The sequence below is a fragment of the Hypanus sabinus genome, chromosome 16 (genome assembly GCF_030144855.1).
Source record: "Hypanus sabinus isolate sHypSab1 chromosome 16, sHypSab1.hap1, whole genome shotgun sequence".
Lineage (NCBI taxonomy): Eukaryota > Metazoa > Chordata > Chondrichthyes > Myliobatiformes > Dasyatidae > Hypanus > Hypanus sabinus.
The window spans coordinates 6,664,272-6,690,078 of record NC_082721.1 but is presented as its reverse complement, the minus strand read 5'-3'; the positions used below and the strand labels follow the sequence as shown (position 1 = coordinate 6,690,078).

The following is a 25,807-nucleotide window of genomic DNA, read 5'->3' as shown; positions in this document are numbered from 1 at the left end:
GTTTGTAATCCCATTATCTATGTATCAATTTTATTTTGTTGATAATAATAATAATAATAAAAAGATTGAAAAAGAAAGAAAGACACGCACCCACTCACAGACACACGTACTGCAGGAACTCTACAAGTCAGGCAACATCTATGAAATGATCAAATAACTGACATTTCAGGCCAAGACTCTTCTTCTGGACTTGTGAATGAAAGAACTCCACCCAAAGCATCAACTCTTCATCTCTTCTCCATAGATTCTGCCTGACTTGCTGAGCTCCTCCAGCATTTTGTGTGTTGCTGTGAGAATTTAGTAAAATAATTTTAAAATTTTGTTTTGAAGTCTTTTTCTGCTTAGTTGATTGCAACATTGGTGAAGTGATTTATTGATATCTCTTGGCATCTATGACTGCTTATTAACACCTTCATCTTGGGTTGAACCAGTGAAACAGGTTGCCAGATTCATTCATTTTCACTGTTGTTCATGGAGTAGATACTTTGCTTATTATCATTGGCTGCACAGAGAAGGGATAGTTCAACTAAATTATTACTACTTTTTAAGCCTGCATACCTTCACAACAGGTGTTGGGGCCATTTCAGACAATAATGATGGGGTTGAGAGGGGAAATGGATCAGCCATGACAAATTGGAAGAGCAGACTGGATGGGATGAATGGCCTAATTCTGCTTCTATCTCATGGTCTAATATTCAAAGTTCCAAACAAGCAAACATATGTAATTAGATATCTTTCGTGGCAAAAAGATGAGGTTTTGCAAGTTTCTGTTTGCCATAACTTCAATGAAGTACTTATATTCTTAAAGCAGCATTGTGCCATTATGTAATTCCAAGTCAAAGTAAAATCTATTATCTGATGACATGCCCTGCCAAAACATTGAAGGTTGTTTAATATCATTTCCAGTGCATAAATGTAAAGGAGAATGAAATTTTACTCTGGATCTGATGCAGCACCAAAAAAAAACACAGTACGATAAAGAGCACAATAATAATAATTTAAAGGCACAATAAATAGAAATATATAAGATAGCTTATATACATAGATTGTATGTCTATAAAGTGACGCTAGACAAAGGAGTGTCTGTACATAAGGTGACTGGCAGGAAATGATAAAGTAAGACGGGGGTGGGTTAGTGGCTGGAGGTGTTGATCAGCCTTACTGCTTCAGGAAAATAACTTTTTGAGTCTAATTGTCTTGGTGTGGGTGCTATGTAGCCTCCTCCCTGATGGAAGTAGGACAGGCATTCCAAGAGCATGGTGAGTGGGATGCTTCATGATGTTGCTGGCCCTTTTCTAGCACCTTTCTATGTACGTCCTTGATGGCAGGTAGGCTGGTGCAGTCTTAACTCCCCATTGTAGAGCCTTCCTGTCTGCCACAATGCAGTTTCTATACCAAGAAGAGGTGCAGCTTGTCAGGATGCTCTGTACTGTGCTTCTGCAGAATGACTTGAGTATGGATATACAAAGTCTATCTCCCTTCAGCCTCCTCAGAAAGGTATCTGAGCTTTCTTGACTGTGTAGGATTGTGTTCTGGGTACATGATAGATTGTGTGTGATGTGCACTCCTAGCAGTTTAAAATTGTTTTCAGTTTCCACCTTTGTGCCACTGATGGGGGTCTGTGAGCAGTGCAAGTTCTCCTGAAGTCAATAACCATCTCCTTTGCCTTATTGTATTAAGGAAGAGATTATTTGCCTGGCACCAGGCCTTGAGCTCTTGCATATGTCACCCTATGGCGGGCTTATGTTCATCTGCTGCTCAGGTGAGAAGTATGGAATTTGGAAGGTTAATTTGAAAGGGAGGACTAGGGAGATAAATATAGAAAAGGCAAACAAGTCCTGGGAAGGGAGAAAATGGTAGGATATGAAAAATGGGGATCTTGGAGGTATGTCCACGGATCAGAAAGGTAGCAGAATTGATGGATGAATATATTGGTAAGTGATGTTTGCCTTTATTAAATAAGGTGCAGAACACAGAGGTCTTTTGTACTTCTTAGTTCATAGTGGATGTCAACAAGAAAATGCATTTCAGGGTAGTATGTGGTGACACAGACGTACTTTGATAATAAATTTACTTTGTGTGCGTCCCTAATGTATATCCCCATTCCTGGCAACATGTTCCACACACTCACTACTGTGTCCAAAAAAAAAAATTGAATTAAACTTGGTCTTGAACTTGAAAAATCTGCCTCTGACTTCCTCCCCTTACTTTCCTCCAACATCCTAAAAGTATGTTCCATTGCATTAGCTACTGGGCATGCTGAGAGTGTTGGGGAGAGAATTAACCAACAGCATCCCACTGTCATGTAGTTGTATTTTATTTATAGATACAGCACAGTAATAGGCCCATTTGGGCTAATGAGCCCAAGGCACCCAGTTACACCCATGTGACCAGTAAACATATTAACTTGTATGTCTTTGGAATGTGGAAGAAATCCACAGCACCCAGAGGAAACCCATGCAGTCATGGGGAGAACGTATGGGATGTTCCTTATAGATAGCGATAGAAATTGAACATGGTCTCTGGGACTGTAATAGTGTTATGTTAACTGTTACACCACCATTTCATTCCCCCAACCAAGTCTCTGACACTTCTAGAAAAACAAAAGCCAAACTCGCAGAGGAGACTAATCCTCCTCCACTTTAGATGAAGACTTTCATAAATTCTGCTGCTGGAAGTTGGGACTTGCTCACCTCATCAGTTTTATTAGGGATGTGATGCGTGCATAGCTCCTACACAGCTGTGTTTGAAACTGGGACTGTGCCAGAAATGGACAGATGGCAGAGTTATTAGATGTGCATCATTCAATTCCCATCATGATGCTTGCTATTTAATCAGATTATAAAAAAGTCAGTTTTTCAAGATTAATATTCAGCTCGGTAACCTGTACCATTTTTATCCCAGTGCTAATGGGGTGGGGGGGGGGGGTGGAAGAAATATGTTTTGTAAAAGTACATTGTGCTGCAAAAATATTTTGCTTCCAATTATACTTACTGACAACAACATTCAAGCATTTTATGAACAGGAACTTTTTATTAACTAATCCACAAGATAAAATTACAGGCAGGGTCCACAGTGACTTGTTAAATTGAATTGGCCATAGAAGATGGGGTTGTAGTGGAGCATTGTTCTGACTGGACATCTGTGATGTACAGTGGTGTATTGCAGGGATCAGTGTGGGGAGCATAAGACGAGGGCTGTATTAGGCCATTTGGTCTATTGTCTGCTCTGCTGTTCCATCAGCACTGATATATTATCCCTCTCAGCCCCATTCTCCTCAGTACTCTCCATAACCTTTGATGCCCTGACTAATCAAGAGCCTATCAACCTCTATTTTAAATATACCCAATGACTTGGCATCCACAGTCATCTGTGGCAATAAATTCCATAGATTCACCACACTCTAATTTTTAAAAAAATTCTGTCCCAAGAAGATGTTCTTGTATTGTGGGGCTGTGCCCCCTGGTCCTGGACCCTTCCACTCTTGGAAATATCCTCTCCACATCCACTCTATCTAGGCCCTTTGGTAGGTTTCAGTTAACTGCAACACTACTGTGGCGCCTGATACTTGTGATATTTTGTGTGTGTGTGCGCGCATTCACATGATATGAACAAAATTGCAGGTAGACTGTTCAGTAGGACGAAAGAAAAATTGGCAGAGCTGCAGATAGTGAGGAAAGCTTTCCAAGGATTCAGCAAGAGGGAGATCCATTAAATGTGGCTGAGAAAAAGTCACTTTAGTCTGGAGGTATTGCATTTAAAGATCAAATGTAAGGAATGTGTACAGTAAATGGGAGAGCAATCAATTTCCCTCTGATTTTTTTTTTACAGCTGTGGGAACCAACCATTTCACTGAGCAGGAATTTTTTTACATAGTCTGAAAACTGCACAGTACTTTAATATTAGCATTATATAAAAGAAAATTCCAGCTTCACAGCCACAAAGACTATGTTCATAGTAAATTTATTATCAAAGTACATATATGTCACCATATACAACCCTGAGATTCATTTTCTTATAGGCATACTCAATAAATCTATAGAATAATGACTATAATAGAATCAGTGAAAGACTGCTCAATTTGGGTGTTCAACCAGACTGCAGAAGACGCATGTATGTCTGTAGCTCTCTGAAAGTGACGACGTGTGGATAGGGAGGGAAGCTTATGGCATGACTGCTTTCATCTTAAATTATTTACTTAAACCCTGTCATCCCTACTGGGGCAAAGGCACCAAGAGTAGCTAGCCAGAGTTCATGGAGGCCGATATGATAGGGTCTTTTAAGAGACTCCTGGGCAGGTACATAGAGCTCAGAAAAAATAGAGGGCTATGGGTAACCCTGGGTTACAGGTATTTACAGTCGAACAAAGAAATACAATAGAATCAATGAAATCTAAGCACAATAGTATTTATATACGAACACTGACCAGCATCCAAAGTGCAAAAGAGATAATATGTGCAAATACAATAATAGTAACAATAATAAATAAATAATACCGAGGACATGAGTTACGGAGTTCTCGAAAGTGAATTCATAGGTTGGGGGATCAGTTCAGAATTGAGGTGAGTGAAGTTATCCAGGCCAGTTCAGGAACCTGATAATTGAAGGGTAGTTCCTGAACCTGGCAGTGTGGGACCTAAGGCTCCTGTACCTTCTTACCAGTGGCAACATCAAGAAGAGAGCATGGCCTGGATGGTGGGGGCCTACATCATGGATGATGCTTTCTTGCCACAGCGTTCCTCGCAACTCATGTTCTTAACAATAGGATGTTGACACAAGGCTCCAATTGTTAGAACCTGAAACTATGGGAAAAGGTTGGAGGAGCTCAGTGCAGCTATGAAAATGAAGAGTCTCGACCCAATATGTTGACTGTCCATTTCCCTGTGTAGACGCTGCCTTACTCTAGCTTTTTATGCTTAAATTAGCTTTATTTGTCACATGTGCATTGAAACCTCGAAGCATACAGTGAAATGCATCAAGGATGTACTGGAGGCAGCCGGTAAATGTTGCAATGCTTTCAGCGCCAATGTAGCATGCCCACAGCTCACTAGCCCATATGTCTTTTGTCATGGTGGAGAGGCTTGTGAGATCTTAAGATCCTGAGATCAATAGTTAGTTCCTGTTCAGATCACCCACAGTAATAAGGTCAAGGGGGGATGTTTCAGACAAAGTGATCCAATCAAGACCTCACTGGTGGAGCCTGCGGAAGATCACAAGTCACAATGGCAGAGGAAGCCTGCAGCAGTGAAGGGTCCCCAGTCATCTTGCATTCCATGCCACTGGACCCTGACCCCGATCTGTTAAGGACTGTATGGTGGCTGCCCGTGCATCAGCCTCCCCACATTAAACAACTTCGTGCACAGGTATTCTCCATAAATGTTATGTTAGGTGTTTCCTGGATTGTCCTCTACAGCTACCTGAAGACCCACCAATAGACAACTCTTTTGGAAAACATCATACTTGACTCGACACTGTCTTTGGAATGTGGGAGGAAACTGGAGCACCCGAGAGGAAGCCCATACAGTCATGGAGAGAATGTACAATGCCTTACTATGGCTAGTAAAGACATAGTGTAGTGGTGGGAATTGAACCTGGGTTATTGGTGATGTAAAGAGTTATGCTAACTGTTACACTACCGTGCTGTCACACAAGATATAGTTGTACGCATGTAGCGCCTTGTCACTAGCTACTATAGGAAAAGTTGCTCAACCCATTGAAATCTCTGATCTTGATCATTTTTAATTTGGGTACTGGTTGCAAATTATCTGTATTGCATTTGTAATTAGTAAAAGACAACTGAGTCTTACGTGACAGCAGTGTTGATTGATGTGGTGAATTTAAAGTGGCTTCAGTAGTGAAGAGAGAGAAATATAGTTAAATGGTATAAAGATCCTGAAAAGAAGTGGGGAGCAGAATTACTGGACCAGAAGTTAGTCTTGACAAAGGGTCTCAGCCCGAAACATTGACTGCTTATTCATTTCCATATTCTGTCTGACCTGCTGAGTTCCTCCAATATTTTGAGTGTGCTGCCATACAGAATTACCAGCAGCCATCAGAGCTTAATTAGAAATACAGTGGATTCCAGTTAATTGGGACTAATGCATTTTGGCCTAGTTAAGCTAGCTTCATGGAAATAGTTAAAAAGGCATAGAAAAGACAATCTACCCTTTAATTGAATAATAAATTCTGAATTAAATGATATAGAGATCAGATTAGAACACTACCAATACTACTACAGTGCTATAAAACCTTGTATTAGTGTCTAAAAGTTATTGACGGAGGAATTAATCCAGTGTATGCTGCTGTTCTTTTAATTAACTCTAAATGAACAAAATCTGCGCAGACACCTAGTAAAGATAACGGACTGCTTTCACACAATGCTTTTTATTATTACATCCTCAATCTTTCATTTTCACTCCCAGCCATTTCTGGCATCTCAAAGCCTGAATGTATGAAACCACAGTGAGCAAATCAGTTCTGAATTGTCTTGCTGCTTATTTCTCACCAAATGTCTGTGACTAAAAATCACTGCTTTTTTGAACATAAACACATGCAACAGATGCTATTTTAAAACTGTTATCTCAAAGTATGGTATTGTGTCTAACGGCCATACAAGTGCAGGCAATTGTGCTAGTTTGAAACTGTTAGACAACGGTCACCTGTCCCTATTAGTGGCAGTGTCCCAAAAAAAAAACCAAAGGGAACCCTTGCTATTTTCTTGATTAGTTTTTGTTCTTTAAGAGTTGTCCGAAATAAGCAGCTGCCCTGATTAACTGATAGCCCAAGTAACCAAATCCATTGTGTAATTGTAAGGATTAGGGTTATCTTATTGGAAAGTGTAATATGGTAGGCTCCATCCAAGTATGGTCACATGGGCAAAATGGCCCATGGGTGGCATAATAGTTTAGCAGTTAGCATAATATTTTACAGTGCCAGTGAATGGAATATCAGGGTTCAAATCCAGCTGTTGTCTGTAAGGAGTTTGTACGTTCTGTCCATGGCCACATGGGTTTCCTTCGAGTATTCCGTTTCCTCCCAGATTCCAAACATGTATGGGTTAGAGTTAATGAGTTGTGGTATGCTATGCTGCCAACACTTGTGGGCTTCTGCCAGCACATCCTCACACTTCCCTCTCAACTGGGTGGATGCAGAGCCACGCGGTAACTAAAATGCTCCCACTCAGATAGCCTTTGTTGCCACATGGTTTTCAGGCCATGTAAAATTTTCCTGCTCAAGAGTAATGTGCAGCTTTAAAATAAATTAGAGGGAACATTGCATCCTTGGAGTGTGTTGTAAATTAATGCAAAAAAGCATTTCAATGTATATTTTTGTGTACATGTGACAAATAAAGCTGAACATTTTTTTTAAAAAAAGGTTGGACAAACTGGGATTGTTTTCTCTGGAGACTGAGTCCAAGGGATGACTTGAGAGCGATGGATAGGACAGCAGGTCTTTTCCTGGGTGGATCGAATACTAAAAGCATAGATTTAAGGAAAGAAAGAAAAAGCAAAGTATCCTTTGGATACACTATATGATGTGTGATGACAGAGCAGAGATTAGCTTGTCATATGTGCATTAAAACATACAGTGTGGGTGCCGAAAGCATGGCGACACTTGTGGGGTGCCTCCAGCACTTCTTTGGGCTATGTTGGTCATTGGCATAAATAAAGATGCATTTCACTGTGTTTTCATGTACATATCAAAAATAAAAGTAGGATAATCAGCCCTGTATGGTATGAGTTAACTGGAAGAGTATTTTGCAAGCTTTAGATTTTTTAGCTGAGATAAAAATGTTTTGATCTTGTTTCCATGTTCATGTAATTGTTCTTGGGAAATGTGCAGTAGCATGCAAAGAAAATTTTAGGCACGTTATATATAGCTAGGGTGCCTAAGGCTTTTGCACAGTATTGTATTGGTTAACGTGGAGCACAGAGAGAGTTTCTAAGTCTGGTAGGAGCAAAGTATGTTGGAAATGGCTAAAGGTAGGGTGTAGTGGGAGGGGCATGGAATAGAGATGGCAGAGGATTGGGGGGTTGGTGACGCTAGTGCAGACACACAGGGCCCTGAGACACCAGGCAAGGTCATTTGATTACAATCAATTGGTTTATTGATCATCACAGCAAGTCCCTCTGATGCTTTCTGCTCCTTCTCCTCTTCCTTTATCCCAGCAATGATTCCACTCTCCCTGCCCCTTTCCACTCTCAGTCCACAATAGAGACCCATATTAGAATCAGGTTTATCATCACAGGTATTCAGGAAATGTGTTTTCTTTTGCAGCAGCAGTATAGTGCAATATATAAAATTACTACAGTACTATGCAAAATCTTAGGCAACCTAGCTATATATGTGCCTAAGGCTTTTGCACAATACTGTATATATAATCATTTTTTACTTTTGAGCTATTTAGTGCTTGTGCGCACAGTATTTGTTTGAGATTGCTGCGCTCCAGCTTGGCTCTTCCCCTCTTCCACCTTGTGTGAAGCCTTCAGAATCAGGTTTAATATGTTGTGAAGTCTGTTTTTCCAGCAGCAGTACATTGCAATACGTAATAATAAAAACAATCATAATAAATAATAATATGGAATATATTTTTAAAAAGAACAAATAAGTAGCGTAAAAAGAGAGCAAAAGAAATAGAGGTAGTGTACATGGGTTCGTTGTTTAATCAGAAATCTGATTGCAGAGGGGAAGAAGCTGTTCTTTTCTTCTGGCTCCTGTACTTCTGATGGTGACAAGGAGAAGAGGGCATGTCCTATGATTTAATGATGGATGCCTCTTTTCTGGGGTATCGCCTTATGAAGGTGTCCTCCATACAGGGGACACTAATGCCCAGGCTGGAGCTGGTTAAGTTTTCAACTTTCTGCAGCTTTTTCCAATCCTGTGCAGTCACCTCTCCATACCAGCTTCTCATTCAAGTCTGACGTCCGTTATCTCTGCGTGGCTCAGCATAAAATTTTCTTCATAGTATGCAAAGTGAAAAGCATTATTTAAATGCAAATTGTTGCTGATAGAATGAAAATTGCACTCTATATAAGCTATAGTTTAGACTGATTTCAGCAGCTCTTGTCAATCATTTGAGGTTGTTTCAGAATCAGGCTTATTATCACTGACATGTTGTGAAATTTGTTGTTTTGCAGCAGCAGTGCAGTACAAGACAATTTAAAAAGTTTCAAGAAGAAATATACACTCAATACCCACTTTATTAGGTACAGGAGTGAAGCCCAGCGTGGTCTTCTGCTGCTGCTGTTCATCCACTTCAAGGTTCTAAGTGCTGTGTGTACAGAGATGCACTTCTGCACATCACTGTTGTAATGCATGTTTGTTGAATTGTTGGTGCTTTCTTGTCAACCTCTCATTAACAAGGTGTTTTCACCAACAGAATTGCCGCTCACTGTATTTTTGTTTCTTGCACCATTCTCTGTAAATTGCAGAGACTGTTGTGTGTGAAAATCACAGAAGATTAGCAATTCCTGAGTTAGTCAAACCACCCTGTCTGGCACCAACAATCATTCCACAGTCAAAGTCACTTAGATCACATTTCATCCCCAATCTGATGTTTCATCCAAACAACATCTGAACCTCCTGACTATGTCTGCATGTTTTTATGCATTGAGTTGCTGCCACCTGATTGGCTAATTGGATATTTACAGTAATGGACAGGTGTACCAAATGAAGTGGCCATTGTGTGTATAAATAATTAGTACAAAAATAGCAAAAAGAAATGTTCATGGGAAATTGATTTGAACTACATTTAGAATGAGTCAGATATTTGTGTCAGGGATGAAAAAGAGCTTGTATTTGCATATAGCCTTCAGCATCTTCTGATACGCTCCAAGTGTCTCAAGTAGCTAGATGAAGGTAAAATTTGTCTGGTGCAAATAACACAACTAGTTCCTGACTACCATTAATTTGAACTTTTGTAGAGTGAAAATCTGACCAAAAAAAAATCTAGGACAAGCCCTCTTCTCACTGCAAAGGAGATGTGGGAGAGTGGAAACCTACATTTTAGGAACGGCTTCTTCCACTCCACCATCAGAGTTCTGAATCTTTGGTGACATACCAAATATCCTCAAGTTCCTTATGAAATATTGCTACTGGCAAGCCCAGGGAACAAGATCCATTGTCTCTCTTGTCTATTCTGGCTGTTATTTCCTTAAGGAAACCATGCTGACTTTGGCCTATTTTATTGTGTGCCTTCAAGTACACTGAAACCTCAACCTCATCCTCAACAATGGACTCCAACGTCTTCCCTACCACTGAAGTCAGGCTAACTAGCCTATCGTTCTCATTATTTTGCCTCCCTCCCTTCCCTAAGAGTGGAGTGTCATTTCCAATTTTCCAGTCCTCTTGAACAATTCCCAAATCCAGTGATTCTTGGAAGATAATTACTAATGCCTCCATAATCTCTTCAGCTACCTCTTTCAGATCTATGGATGTAGTCCAACTGGTCCAGGTGACATATCTACCTTTAGACGTTTTACCTTCCCAAGCACCTTCTCCTTCATAATAAACACCCACTTCTGCTTCCTGATACTTAAATTTCTGCCATACTGCTACTGTCTTCCTCAGTGAAGACTGACACGAAAATGGCAAAAGATGCTTCTAATTGATTTAAGGGCATTGAGTCTTTTTAAACCTCAGTATTATCACACTAACATTATTTTGTTCTCCTGTATAGGTGTACGCTTCAACATCAAGTGAAGAATACAGCAGGGATTCAGCTGGGTATTCTTCATCCAAGCCTTCAGGTTCTGTATTTCCAGGGTCATTCTATATTCAAGGTAAAGTTAATTATCTGAATTAGTAGTGAGATTATTTATTCATCTAGAAATACAGCACAGAACAGGCCCTTCCAGCCCAATGAGCCACACCACCCAGCAACCCACCTAATTTAACCTTGGCCTAATCAGGGGACAATTTACAATGACCGATTAACCAGTACATCTTTGGACTGCGAGAGGAAAATAGAGCAAGCATCTAAAGAAACCAAATACACACAGGCAGAGCGTAAAGGCTTTCTTACAGAAGATGGTAGAATTGAATTCCAGTATGCCCCAAGCTGCGATGTCTCTTAAGACATTTGTACTTCCCTTTGCCCTTTTTTTTTGTTGGTGAGTGCACTATCTTATCCAGTCTTTGTTGCCAGAATTGAACTCCAAACTCTGCTGCAAACTTTAACAGAGTCGCACTGACTGCTGCGCTACTTTGGCATCCCCAGGAGTAGAGAATGTTTTGTGTTTTCTCAAATTTGGAAAATGACTCATGACTTTCAGCTGAAAAAATGCCTTGTGTACCAACTTGATTTACACAAAATGTTATTTTTTAAAGGAATGCATTATTATACCAGGGAGAGTTTTTTACTTCAAGTATCTTTAATTCTATGCACAGTACTGTAGTAATTTTATATATTGCGCTGTACAGCTATCACACAAAAAAAATCATGACATATGTGAGTGATGATGCACCTGATTCTGGTATGTCTTTATTGAGGATTGAGAGGGGAAGGGAGCAGGGATAGGTTGAATCATGGAGGGGGAAAAAGGAAAGGAGAGAGGAGGGAGCAGGAAGCACCAGAGAGACATTATGTAAAGATCAATAAAACAGTTGTTTGGAATCAAACGACTTTGCCTGGTGTCTTAGAGCGGGCTATATCTTCACCCGTGCCACCTTTCGCCCCTGGCATTCATTCTCTGACACCTGTCCCACACCCATTCTGTGGTGCTCCACATTGACAAATGCAGTACTGTGCAAAAGCCTTGGGCATCCTGGCTGTGTGTATATATATGTACCTCCGACTTATGCGCAGTACTGTATCAACTATCTATTACACTGAGGAGAGTTGTTCTTTATTTCAGTTATCTTTAATTCTATATACTTACTGCTTCAAAATACTTAGGAATATTACCCAAGTGCATGGAAAATATGTTTGGTGCCATGGTAGCATAGTAATTAGCATGACGCTATTACAGCTCGGGGCATCACAGTTCAATCCCAGCATCCTCTGTAAGGAGTTTGTATGTTCTTCTCATGTGGGTTTCCTCTGGGTGTTCTGGTTTCTTCCCACAGTCTGGTTAGTAAGTTTAATTGGTCATGGTAAATTGTTCCGCGATTAAGCTAGAGTTAAACTAATAAGTTGCTGGGCAGCATGGTTCGGTAGACCAGAAAGGCCTGTTCCACGCACTATCTCTAAGTAAAGAAATGATAGTAATAGAAATATATATATATAATTTAGGAGGTGTTCTAGAATATTAGATATGACACAATTGCATTTTTGTTTGTAAATCAGATGTAAAGTAGCATTTTGATTCATGAAGGTGTATTATCTTGTAGACTAAAGTAGAAATGATATTACTTCTGCTCTTTGTGGGAAACCCCTTCGGTATTTTGCACTATAGAGTGCTGAATGTGTGTATTTTTAACATTGATGAGATCTAGTGGTTTGAGTTTAATTTGTTCCTCAATACCTTACTGAGGTTTAGTTACAGGGCTGCGTTAAGGTAAGTCAGTTACGTAGTAGTCTCGGATGTACTGAGGTATTTGCCTAATTTGACAACCGTGGAATGAACCAGTCACCCAATTTACTTCAACTCCTTGTGGATCTTGGGAAGTTGCAAACCGAACCTTCTTTAGACTCTTAAAGGCAACAAGATTAGATTTCCTGGGGGCACTTTCTTCTGCAAGTCCATATAGAGACTGTTCAAATGGACCCAGTTCCTTCAGGAGTTTGGTAGGTTCTTAACTTTTATTTTGGGTTGCTTGATATTCCCATAAAATGCCACAATAGCTGCTTGCCTTAGCTTTAGGAGAAGTGTAACACAGAACAGTACAGGCCTTTCAGCCCATAATGTTGTACTGACCCTTTAACCTACTCCAAGATCGGTCGAACATTTCCCTCCTTCATAATCTCTCCATTTTTCTTTCATCCATGTAACTAAGAGTCTCTTAAATGTCTGTAATGTATCTGCATCTATCAGCAATCCCAGCCATAAATTCCATCCCCTTACCATTCTCTGTGAGGGAAAAAAATGTACTTCTGATATTTCCACATATATTTTCTTCCAGTCACCCTGAAAGTACTTCTAAAGTTCAAGACACATTTATTATCAAAGTATGTATACCATGTACAAACCTTGAGATTCACCTTCAGCTGCAAAATGAAGAAGAAACAATAGAAGCCACGAAAACCCCACACAACAAAGACCAGCAAACATCCAATGTGCAAAAAAAGTAACCAAATAGTACACGGAACATGAACAGCAGAATCACTAAAAATGAGCCCACAGCCATAGAACCAGTTTAACACTGAGATGTGTGCAGCCAGTGAAGACTCTTGCACCTCGCACCCGATAGTCTGGGCCTGTACTCGCTGGCGTTTAGAAGAATGAGGAGAGGTCTCATTAAAACCTACTGAATATTGAAAGCTTTAGGTAGAGATGTTTCCTATAGCTGGGGAGTCTAGGACCAGAGGGTACAGCCTCAGGATAGAGAGATGTCCATTTAGAAGAGAGATGAGACAGTGGTACAGGCCAGTTCATTGAGTATTTTTAAGGCAGAGGTTGATACAGGAGAATGGGGTTGAGAGGAATAATAAATCAGCCATGATGGAATGGCAGAGCAGTCTCGATGGGCCAAATGGTCTAATTCTGCTCCTCTGTCTTATGGTGTTATGGTCTAACTATTATACTGAACTGAAAACATTGGGTCAGGTTATTCTGGAAAGTAATGTTCTAATCTCCAAATCTACTCAGATTCATTTGTTCTGAAACAGATTTTTAATAACCTGGGAAAGGGGTACACGCAAACCTCATGTTACAACTGTTTGGGTTACAGAGACTTACAGATTTCTCAAATCACTACCCAAAAATTTGAGATACAGGATAAAATTCACTCTTGCAGAATTTGTATGGGTATGTGTGTGCAGTGGGGAAGAGTGGTTAAGAAGTAAATAAATCAACACTTCTTTTTGTTTTCAACCTGTGTTTCTTGATGCATGCATAAATTAAGCCACATCACATTGTGGAAAATCGAGATGCAAAGTAAATTAAAAACACTTGCAAGTAAATTTATTATCGAAGTGCATATATGCCACCATATACAACCATAGGGTTCATTTTCTTGCAGGCATTTACGGCAGAACAAAGAAATACAATAGAATCATGAAAAACTACTCAAAAAGACTGACAAACACCTTTCCCTCCCCCCCCCCCCCCCACTTTCCGCAGGGATCCTACGCGACTCCCTTGTCCATTCATCCCCCCCAAACCCTTCCCACTGATCTCCCTCCTGGCACTTATCCTTGCAAGTGGAACAAGTGCTACACCTGCCCTTGCACTTCCTCCCTCACCACCATTCAGGGCCCCAGACAGTCCTTCCAGGTGAGGCGACACTTCACCTGTGAGTCGGCTGGTGTGGTATACTGCAGTGTGGCCTTTTATATATTGGTGAGACCCAATGCAGACTGGGAGACTGTTTCGCTGAATACCTATGCTCTGTCCACCAGAGAAAGCAGGATCTCCCAGTGGCCACACATTTTAATTCCATGTCCCATTCTTATTCTGATACGTCTATCCATTGCCTCCTCTACTGTCAAGGTGAAGCCACACTCAGGTTGGAGGAACAACACCTTATATACCGGCTGGGTAGCCTCTAACTTGATGGCATGAGCATTGACTTCTCTAACTTCTGTTAATGCCCCTCCTCTCCTCCTTACCCCATCCCTGATATATTTAGTTTTTTTTTTGTTTTTTTCCCCCTTCCCTTTTTTTTCTTTCTCTCTCTGCCCATCACTCTGCCTGTTCTCCATTTCCCTCTGGTGCTCCCCTCCCGCTTTCTTTCTCCCTAGGCCTCCCGTCCCATGATCCTTTCCCTTCTCTAGCTCTGAATCCCATTTTGTCAATCACCTTTCTGGCTCTCAGCTTCACCCCAGCTTCAGTCTTCTCCTATCATTTCGCATTTCCCCTCCCCCTCCTACTTTCAAATCTCTTACTATCTTTCAGTTAGTCCTGAAGAAGGGTCTCGGCCCGAAACGTCGACAGCGCTTCTCCCTATAGATGCTGCCTGGCCTACTGTGTTCCACCAGCATTTTTTGTGTGTTGCCTCACAAACATCCAGTGTATAAGAAGAAATCCTTTGCATCCTCTGCAAATCCAAAAAAAAATGATAAATGGAGAGGGAGCGACAGAGGGAAAGAGAAGAGTTGGATCAGGGAGAGAAAGATGAAGAGGGCAAGACAGGGACAGAGAGAGGGAGAGGACCGTACAGAGAGATGAAAAGTGAGAGATAGATGAGAACATGGTTGTAGAGTCCTTGAAAGTGGGTCCATAGCTTGTGGAATCAGTTCAGTGCTGAATAAACACAACTCCACCCTCCCTATAATGTGGGGTTCACTGGTGCTGAATTTTATTTATTGTCTAATTCTTCACTTGCCATTGTTTCTTTAAAAAAAATTGGCTGGTTGTGTGGTAAAAATAGACACAAAAGATTTAGCATTTTCCAAAAAATTACTTTTACTAAATATTGTGCTCACCTCCAAAAGATAGTCGGAACACTTTCCTTTCTAACCACTCGGTGCTATCAGCGAGTACTCTGAAATGAAAGAGGGATTATCAGATACAAATTTTAAAATTCCTTCTAGTCCTCTCCAACAACATACTGTTAAACCTAATCCCTGAAGAACTCCCTACACAGTACTGGTTGTATTTTTCCAGTTCTTTTGCCAAGATGTCCTGCTGTTTATCCAGCTGAGATTGTCCAATTACTGCTGGATTCAGGACTCATGGCTATAAGCTGGTGTTCATCTTGAGCTGCGCTGTTCTAACACACACATCTCATTGACTCGCAGCTCAGCAAAGGAAACTTTTACCCTACGAGTCTGGGCTAGATTCAACTACAATTTCCCATGGTGAAGGGTGTCTCTTCTAATCCACTGTGCCAAGGTTTCTCCCTGCACCAGTTTAAATGAAACTTTACTGCTGTATTGCACTGTACTGGTACTGCAAAGCATAAAACAGAAAATAGAACTGTACAGCACAGAAACAGATCCAACTGACCACAATGTTATGCTGAACCAATTAAATTAGTAATCAAATGGCCAACTAAACTAATTTCTTCTCAAGGTTCAAAGTAAATTTATTATCAAAGTACATATGTCACCATATATACTTGAGATTCATTTTAGAATCAGAAACATAGAAAGCTTACAGCATAATACAGGCCCTTCGGCCCACAATGCTGTGCCGAATATGTACTTTAGAAATTACCTTGGGTTACCCATAGCCCTTTATTTTTCTAAGCTCCATGTACCTATCTAGGAGTCTCTTAAAAGACCCTATTGTATCCGTCTCCACCACCGTCGCTGGCAGCCCATTCCCCACACTCACCACTCTCTGCCTTTTTAAAAAAAACAACTTATCCCTGACATCTCCACTGTACCTACTTCCAAGCACCCTAAAACTGTGCCCCCTCGTGATAGCCATTTAGCCCTGGAAAAAAGCCTCTGAGTATCGACACGATCAATGCCTTTCATCATCTGAGGCACCTCTATCAGGTCACCTCTCATCTTCCATCGCTCCAAGGAGAAAAGGCCAAGTTCACTCATTTTTTGATTTCAACTCATGTTTCTTGACACATGAATAAATGACATGAATCCATATGATGGAAGATCACTCTGCAACTTATTTTTAGCTTGGAAAGGCTCCTGACTCTGTGGGGGGAAAAGAATGTGTGGTCCAGTACACAAGAATGTCTTCCAGTGGCTCTGACTTCACACATCATAATGACCCAGAGAGGCTGGTCCTGGCTCATGTCCGACCACTGGTCAGATCAGGCTTCGGTTCCCCTGAATTTTGCCTACCAGGAGCATACTGGAGTCAACGATACTGTCGTCTTCCTGCTGAACAGAGCCTACTCCCATTTGGAATAAGCAGGGTAGCACTGTGAGGATCATGTTTTTTGATTTCTCAAGTGCCTTCAATACCTTACAGCCCTTGTTGCTGGGGGGGGGGGGGGGGGGGGGAGAAGCTCCATTCAGTACAGGTTGGCACTTTCATTGTTTCCTGGATAATGGGGTACCTGACTGCATTGTCTCCCTTCCTGTTTACCTTGTATACCTCAGTCTTCAGATACAACACAGTCATGTCATCTGCAGAAATTCTGTGATGACTTAGCAATAGTTGGGTGTATGAAGGGAGGATGAATAGAGGGCCCTAGGCGAGGACTTTGTCAAATGGTGCAAACTGAATTACCTGCAGCTCAACATCAGTAAGGCAAAGGAGATTGTGATGGACTTTTGGAAGATTAAGCCTGCATTGCTCCTGTTACAACTGATGGTGAAGACGTGGATGTGGTGAGGACCTACAAGTACCTGGGGTGCACCTGGATGACAGATTTGAGTGGAACACCAAAACAAAGGCTGTGTACAAGGACGGCCAGAGTTGCCTTTTACATCCCGAGGAGACTAATGTTCTTTGGAGTATGGAGGCCTCTCCTTCACATGTCCTACCAGTCTGTTGATGGCAAAACAATCTCCAATGCAGTGATGTGCTGGGGCAATAGCATCAAGACGGGTGATTGATTTCTGGCAATTCTGCACAATGTTTCTCACCCTCTGCATGCCACCTTGGGTGAACAGAGGAGCACTTTTAGTAATATATTAAGATAATCGCGCTGTTCCAAAGAGTTTAATATGAGGTTATTCTTACCATTGGCCATTAGGTTCTATAATGAGTTGACCTATAGCCAGGGAAGAGATGATCCCCTTCTGTTAGACTGTTTGTGGTCACTTATTTTTTTATTCTTTCTTACTTCTCCTAATATTTGAATATCTGTATACTTGTAATGCTACTGTGACACAGTAATTTCCTTGGGATCAATAAAGTACCTATCCATCTCTCTATTTTGAATAAACATAGCTCTGCCCTCCATATATCATAGAGTTTCGCTGTATTGAATCTTATTTATCTAATTTCTCATTTTTGCCTTTGTTTCTTTAAAAAAACAATTTTTTTTCTGGTTGTGTGGTAACAGGTGTGACCAACCAAAAATGGACACAATACTTAGCATTTACTGAAAAAAAATATGATAATTATATAACTACATACTCAGTGGCCTCTTTATTAGGTATCTCCTGAAGCTAATAACGTGGCCACTAAGTGTATGTTTGTGGTCTTCTGCTGCTGTAAGCCATCCACTTTAAGATTCAATATGTTGTGTGCTCAGAGATACTTTTCTTCACACCACAGATGTAACACATGGTTATTTGAGTTACTGTTGCCTTCCTATCAGCTTGAGCCAGTCTGGCTAGTCTCCTTTAACTTCTCATTAACAAAGCGTTTTTACCCACTGAACTGCTGTTATTGGTATGTTTTTTGTTTCTTGCACCACTCTCTGTAAACCTTAGAGACTGTTGTGTGTGAAAATCCCAGATCAGCAGTTTCTGAGATGCTCAAGCCACCCTGTCTGGCACCAACAATCATTCCACAGTTAAAGCCACTCCCCCCATTTTGATGTTTGGGCTGAACCTCTTGACCATGTCTGCATGCTTTTATGGATTGAGTTGCTGTCACATGGTTGGCCGATTAGATAATTGCACTAGCAAGTGTACAAGTTGCCTAATAAAGTGGCCACAGAGTGTATATTTCCATTCTGGAAGTCTGCAGATATTAAACAAGCTCTTTCATTTTTAGATGGTATTCACAACAGTCCTGATGTCTGGAACTCATCCAGTGGAATGGCTCAGCCAAGTTACGGTGGTTTGATGGGAAATACGACAACCCATTTGTCCCAAGCGAGTGGCTACAGCAACCTTCATCCACAGGAGCGCCTGGTAAATGCTCTTAATCTCCAGAGTGCTAGCATTGCTGGGGTCGCAAAGTGAGGAGGCTCCAGTTAATTGTGAGAGAAAGTGATTGTGCAGAATGTTAGCATGCAGAGAAATTCCTGCATTGTGGGAAAAAGCGATAAAACTGATTTTATTTCTGCAAGTTAATTGGATGATAATTGCATTATTGCTTAAATTGTTTGACCACTGCTTAATGCATGATTACCATAACTCAAGTCAAATTTTGTGTCTATCACCGTCTTAAAATCATTTTAAATGTATAAGCTCCTGCAACTATATTCAGGGTTCTTTCAAATCAGCTCTGAGTGAGCCAAAGCAATTTTCCAACTGCTGTTAACAAACTGCTTGGAATTATGGCTTTATTTAAGGCAACTTAACAACATTTCTGGATAGGTAGTCCAGCTTCAAATGTTTCACTTTAAATTTTGCATGTGTAATCTGATGTCATGCTTAAATGAATTGGTCACGTCTAAGACTGAATGCAAAGTATTTGCAAAGAAGTATAGAAGAGAAAGGGGGTAATATGGGGATTGTAAAAACTTTCTGTTGAGATTTTAATTGCAAAAACATGTTTTTTTAATTCCTTTGTCAGTAATTCTGGGAAAAGGAAACTTGAATCTACGTCATACTTTATTAATTAGTAAAATACTTCCATCTGCATAGTGTCACTTGAGACTAGCAGTTTAGTGTTGGTGGTGACTTTCAGTCGGGTAACTAGGTCCCACGTGAGACAAATACAATAAACCATAAGACATAGGAGCAGAATTAGTCCGTTTGGTCCATCGAGTCTGCTCCACCGTTCTATCGTGGCGATTTAATATCCCCCTCAACACCATTCCCTGCTTTCTCCTTGTAATCTTTGATGCCCTGACTAATCAACCCATTGATTTGGCCTCCACAGCTGTCTGTGACAATGAATTCTGCGGCTAAAGAAATTCAATAAAAACCTAAGAACAGAATTAGACTGTTCAGCTCTTGTCTACTCTGCCATGCCGTCATGGCTGATGAACTATCCATCTCAACCCCATTCTCCTGCCTTCTTCCCAAAAGGCTCTTTGAGTCAGAACCAGAATCATAAGACCATACGAAATAGGAGCAGAATTAGACTGTTCGGCCCATTGAGCTGCTCCGCCATTTCATCGTATCTGATCCATTTCCCTCTCATCCCCATAAAATGACCACTGAGTGTATACTGATGATCAAAATCAGGTTTAATAGTACTGTCATGAAATCTGTTGCTTTGTGACAGTGTACAGTACGATACATAACAAACCTATATAAATTACAAGTTAAAGTATGTAGTGCAAAATGTATTCCTGTAATGGGATCCAGTTTCCAGTGGACTGATTAGAATAATCCGCGAACACAAAGGTGAAAACAAAATCTTTCCCTACGTTCTCTGCCAATTAAAGCCTCATAAACGCCTCAGTCTTATTTGCCTCCACCACCACCCCTGACTGGGCTTTCTAAGCACCCACCATTCTGTGTGTTTAAAATAAACTTAGTTTGAACCTACCCCCTCACATGCGCTCTAATGTCTGACATTTTGGCTTTTGCCGTTCAAAATTTTATTGCCATCTACAAGTCTCCACCTGTGCCCCTGCCACTTCTTTATACTATTAACTGTCTTCCCACTTGCTTTCCCACTTGGGTCTCGGCCCGAAACATCAACTGTTTATTCGCTTCCATTGATGATGCCTTACCCCCTAAGTTTGTCCAGCATTTTTTTTTGTTTAATATGGAAACAACGGTAGTTCTCAAAGCCAAAACTGCTGCTGAAGATAAACTCTTAATTTTTATTTCATTAGAGATACAGCACAGTGACAAGCCCTTCTAGCCCACGAGCTCACACTGCCCAATGACACCCATGTGACTGATTAACTTATTGACTCATATGCCTTTGGAATGTGGGAGCAAACCAATATAATCACAACAAAGACATACAAACTCCTTACAGATAGCGACAGAAGTTAATCCGGGGTTCCTGGTGCTGTAATAGAATTACACTAATCATTACACTGCCATACCATGTTGCCCCTTAAAGAGGTTACTTTTAACCTCTCAAATCCCGAAAAGGGGTTACCTTTCAAAGGTTCAAAGACTCATTTATTATCAAAGTATACAACTTGAAATTCTTCTCTGGGTAGCTATGAAACCAACAAAAAAAAAAAAATCCTTAAACCCTAAAAATCCCCCCTGCACAAAATGGAACAAAAATGGAAAAGGCACATCAACCCCTAGATCCCTCCTCCCACACAAAAAAAAGAAAGATCAGGCAAAAAACACAAAATATGAAAGCACTGTAAGACTGAAAAATAGTCTACAGTCGAAGTCCACATCCAAAATGCAGAAACCTGGGGAATACTCTCTGGGTCCAGCAGCAGACCTTTCCCTCTGTGTAGCAGAGCCATCAGAAGGCAGACAGCAAGTGTTCATTTGGTGAAATGGAATTAACAATACCTTGCCACCCCCCCCCATCCACAGGGTTATCGCCATGAGGTTCCCACACGTTGTCTGTCTCCCAGAATCTGCAGAGCGCTGAAGCACCCAAACCTCTTCAAACTTGCGCATTCACCTCAATATTTCAATCTCCCTTATCCTTTAACCTGTCCTTTCCCTTAAAGAGGTTACCTTAAATCCATCTTTTCTACTCTGCAGTCAGAAATCGTTCACATTACAAACATACACTCATAACCAATGTGATTTCCTTAACAGATAACATAGAATATTACAGTACAGGCCCTCCACCCCACAATGGTGTGCCAACATTTTAAACTACTCTATGATCAATCTAACTTCTCCCTCCCACATAGCCCTCCATTGTTAAACTATAATGCACAGGAGCAGAGTTAAACCACTTGGCCCATTGAGTAGACAGTAAGGAGTAAAGTCACAGTAGATTGTGAGACCAAGGGTCCATCTTATTGTACTGGGGCAGGGGTTCTCAACCTGAGGTCCACAGACTCCTTGCTTAATGATATTGGTCCATGGCATAAAAAAGGTTAGGAACCCCTGTACTAGGGAAACGTTCAATAGTCTTTTAACAGCAGGATAGAAGCTGTCCTTCAGCCTGTTGGTACATGCTTTCCAATCCTAGAGTTGGGTCATTCTAAAGCTACGTGCCATTAGATAGCCACATCAAAAGCCGTGTTCTCTTGCTGTATTTTGGCAATAACCACAAAGTTATTACGCACCATCAACACTGGCCTTTGTGGGCGAGCTTTCATGCTGTAACAGATTAGACAAAATTATATCTTTCTGGTTCTAACAGTAAATTCTCTCATGACTTCGGTGTGCAGTGCTGGCCAACATTCTTGAGCATTAAAAAAAATGATCAAGTGATTTTTTTTATATATGCCAGTTTAGCTGTGGTTGGTTCTAATGAGCCAGAAACACTTGGAATTTTCTGTTTGTTTCTGGTCAATTAGAGCAAGCAAAAATCTTTTTATTTAAGACTATTAGTTCTGCTGGGTGATTTGGAATTGACTAGTTTTGTGAATGGATTAAGAATTCCTTATCTTGTTAGAAAAACCTTTCAGTGTATTTTTATTCTGCCTCTTTAGTGTCCTAAAGTGTCCCAGCCACTCATTATTAGCAGATTGCATTGCTGATAACAAACTACTTGGAAAACATAGGCAACATAGTGTTACATTTCTGGAATTATTGATATCATCTGGAGCCGCATCAGTGACTAATGGGAGTGTAGATCTGATTTTATCGTAGCATCAGAATTCAAGCCAGGTCTTCAGGCAATTTTGGTGAATAAATTTAATCTTTAATTCTCTTGGTTCAGGTAGATTTAATTTCATCAGACAGTAAGGTACATTTTTTGTACAAGGTGATACGTCGGACTTGGATGGCAGTGTAGAGATACATCCTTATCAAAGGAGATGTAAGGCGCTCCTTCCCTTCGCTAGCTTTCAGGTCACCCTCAGGCAAGGTGTAGCACCTGCTTACCCCCCCCCACTCCCCAAATTAGGGTGGATGGTCAGATGAATGCTGGTGCATATCAGAAGCCCTAGTTATGCAACCACTGACGCCAGGCAAACAGTCTCTGTAGAGTATTGATAAATGTTGAGGTCACTTCGCTTGTAAAGACAGTGCTAGAAGAAGGCAGTGGCAAACTACTTCTGTAGAAAAATTTGCCAAGAACAAGCATGGTCAGGGATAGGAAGACTATGATCACCCACGCCATATGACACAGTACATGATGATGATATGTTGGGCTGTGTAATATTTAGATACGCAGTGGGGCTGCCTTTGTTACTTGTTAGAGATGCAGCATGAAACAAGCCCCTCCAATCCACCGAGCCACACTGCCCAGCAACCCCTCTATTTATCCCTAGCTTACTCACAGAACAATTAACATACTAACTGGTATGTCTTTGGAATATAGAAGGAAACCATAGTGCCTGGAGGAAAGCCACGTGCACTTTACAGAAAGAAAGTACAAACTTTCTTACAGAGGATGCTGAACTGAACTGTGAACTCTGGTGCCCCAAACTGTAATGGCATTGCTCTAACTGCCACAATATTATGGCGCCCCCATTCAGAAAAATAAAAGCAAAAATAGTTGGGAATACTCAGCAGGTCAGGTAACATCTGAACACCATAAGAACATTTTTATATATTGCACCATGAAATGACAAAGTTCACAAATATTTTTTTCATACTGTGTAAAGATAACACCTCGACATTTAGCCTAACTTCAAACCTTAGAAAGTTGGCAGTTACATGCTTGTTTCAAATAAAGAAATAGATTAATTTTTTTGTCACATGTACATCAAAGCATACAGTGAAATCTGCTTTTTGCATCATGGCTTGCATTGTGCTGGAGGAATCTCACAAGTGTCACCACATTAACACAGTGCCAACATAGCATGCCCACAACTTAGTGATGTTGGATTCTGATATTTTTAATATAAGGTTCTTTGAGAAGTCAGGAAAGAGGCACAAACTTCTTGTTTTATCATTTTATTAAGCATCAATAGACCAAGGAGAATTGAAAACAGGCAGTAATAGAGGTCAAGTAAATGAAGGGAGTGAGATGCAGGAGAAAGAAGATGGTGCTGCCTAGTGGTCAGCTCTTTTTTTACACATAAATAAAGAACATTCAGTTCAGATTTGCAGTGATGTGACACTTCACTTCTAACTTTAGTCAGGGTCATATACTGTATCTGGTGCTCCCAGTACAACCTCCTCTACATCGGTGAGACCCAACACAGACTGGGAAAGTGCTTCATGTAGCATCTCTGTTCTGTCCACCACAAAAGGTGTATCTATATGTGTGTGTGAGTATGAGAGACAGAGATACTTGCATACCCTTGCACTCTGGCTTTCTGTGTGTGTGTAAAAGAGAGAGAGCAAGAACAGGAGTATGTGAGAGAGAGAAAGACCTGCATTGTGCCACATCATTGGATATATTTAATAGGTTGATAGGTTAATAGGTTGATAGGTTCTTGATTAGCCTGGTGTCAAAGGTTATGGGAAGAAGGCAGGAAAATGGGGTTGTAAGGGATAATAAATCAGCCATGGAGGAGTAGACTCGATGGGCTGAATAGCCTAATTCATTTCCTAAGTTTTATGATCTTATAAGAGACAGCAAATCAAGTAGCCTCTATTCAAATAAAGTAGACCCAAAGAAGCTTCCAGAGCTTTTCCGAATCATACAAATGTAACCACTTGGGGACACACTGAACTACTACATATACATGCAACACACAAAAAATGCTGGAGGAACTCAGCAGGCCAGGCAGCATCTATAGAAAAACCCTTCAGCAGAACATATACATATTGAGGCCACTAGGAAACACAATAAACAGCTACATATATATCGGTAGCTATATAAAATGCAAACAGATAATGGTTAAATTGCAAGGAAAATAATAATTAAACATTCTGAGGGTTAACACTAACCCTCAACTGTACGTCTTATTGGAATTAAATTTCTTGCTTATTTGAAGCTCATAGAGTAAACAGCATAGTTAGTTCACTGTGTGCCGTATCATACGACATAGGCGATTGTGGTCTTTCCATGACCATGATTGTTCTTGGCAAATTTTTGTGCAAAAGTGCTTTGCCATTGCCTTCTTCTGGGCAGTGTCTTTACAGGACAGGTGTCCACAGCCATTATCAATACTCTTCAGAGATTGTCTGCCTGACATCAGTAGCTGCATAAGCAGGACTCATACAACCATCCACCACCTGCTCCCGTGGCTTCATGTGACCATGATTGAGGGGCTAAGAAGGTGCTACATCTTATCCAGGGGTGACCTCTGGGATAGTGGAGGGAAAGGGCACCTTGCACTTCCTTTGGTAGAGGCATATCTCCACTCCACCACCCAAGTAAATATATGCAGTGATAATAAATATTACAATAAATACAGTCAGTGTGAAACAATAGCACTTTGGGCTGAAACAATTCATCAGGACTCAAAAATGTAGTAAAATACAGTAGTGCAAAAATAAATGTTAATGTGATAATAATAGAAAAGATAATTAATTAAAGATAAATTGGGGAATGTGGCAGCACCAATGGGATGTGGATGTGAAGAAGGTAATTGGTTTTGATGGCAGTGGTGAAGAAGTTAGTGAAATTTTTACTTTCTTTTACAGGGTTATCCAATGCACACAGTGTCGTCGACTGAAGTTAATGGAAGTCTTCCTTCTATGTCAGGTTTCCACTGTAGCAGTAACTCAGGTTCAGTTACGTTCGGCGTCTCATCTCACACACCGCCAATCAGTGGGACGGAATCCATCATGAGTATGTCTATCTTTCAGTGCAAGAGTGCGCGGTGTGTGTTCATCTGTTTGGGGTTCTGAAAACCATTGACTCCATTCAGCTGGGTTTTTAAGTAGGATCCAACTCGAGCACTGCTCCCTTTGTGAGTGAGACAGATACTTCCTATGGTCAATGGAGTTGGTTGACACCCATTGTCATCTGAAGTTTAACATAGAGTCATAGAGCAC

At 40.8% G+C, this 25,807-nt stretch overlaps 1 protein-coding gene across 13 annotated transcripts in view; it reads left to right on the top strand.

Annotated features, from left to right (window-relative positions):
• LOC132405974 (transcription factor 12-like) overlaps positions 1–25,807 on the top strand; it is a 174,376-nt gene that overhangs the window by 109,721 nt on the left and 38,848 nt on the right. For all 13 annotated transcript variants that reach the window (XR_009516020.1, XM_059991057.1, XM_059991052.1 and 10 more), the window contains exons 9-11: positions 10,679–10,781; positions 18,684–18,823; positions 25,454–25,601. Coding sequence is in view for 12 of the 13 variants with exons in the window: in XM_059991057.1 (XP_059847040.1) it covers positions 10,679–10,781; positions 18,684–18,823; positions 25,454–25,601 (391 nt within the window). In the remaining variant the exon portion in view is untranslated. The remainder of the gene's footprint in view (positions 1–10,678; positions 10,782–18,683; positions 18,824–25,453; positions 25,602–25,807) is intronic.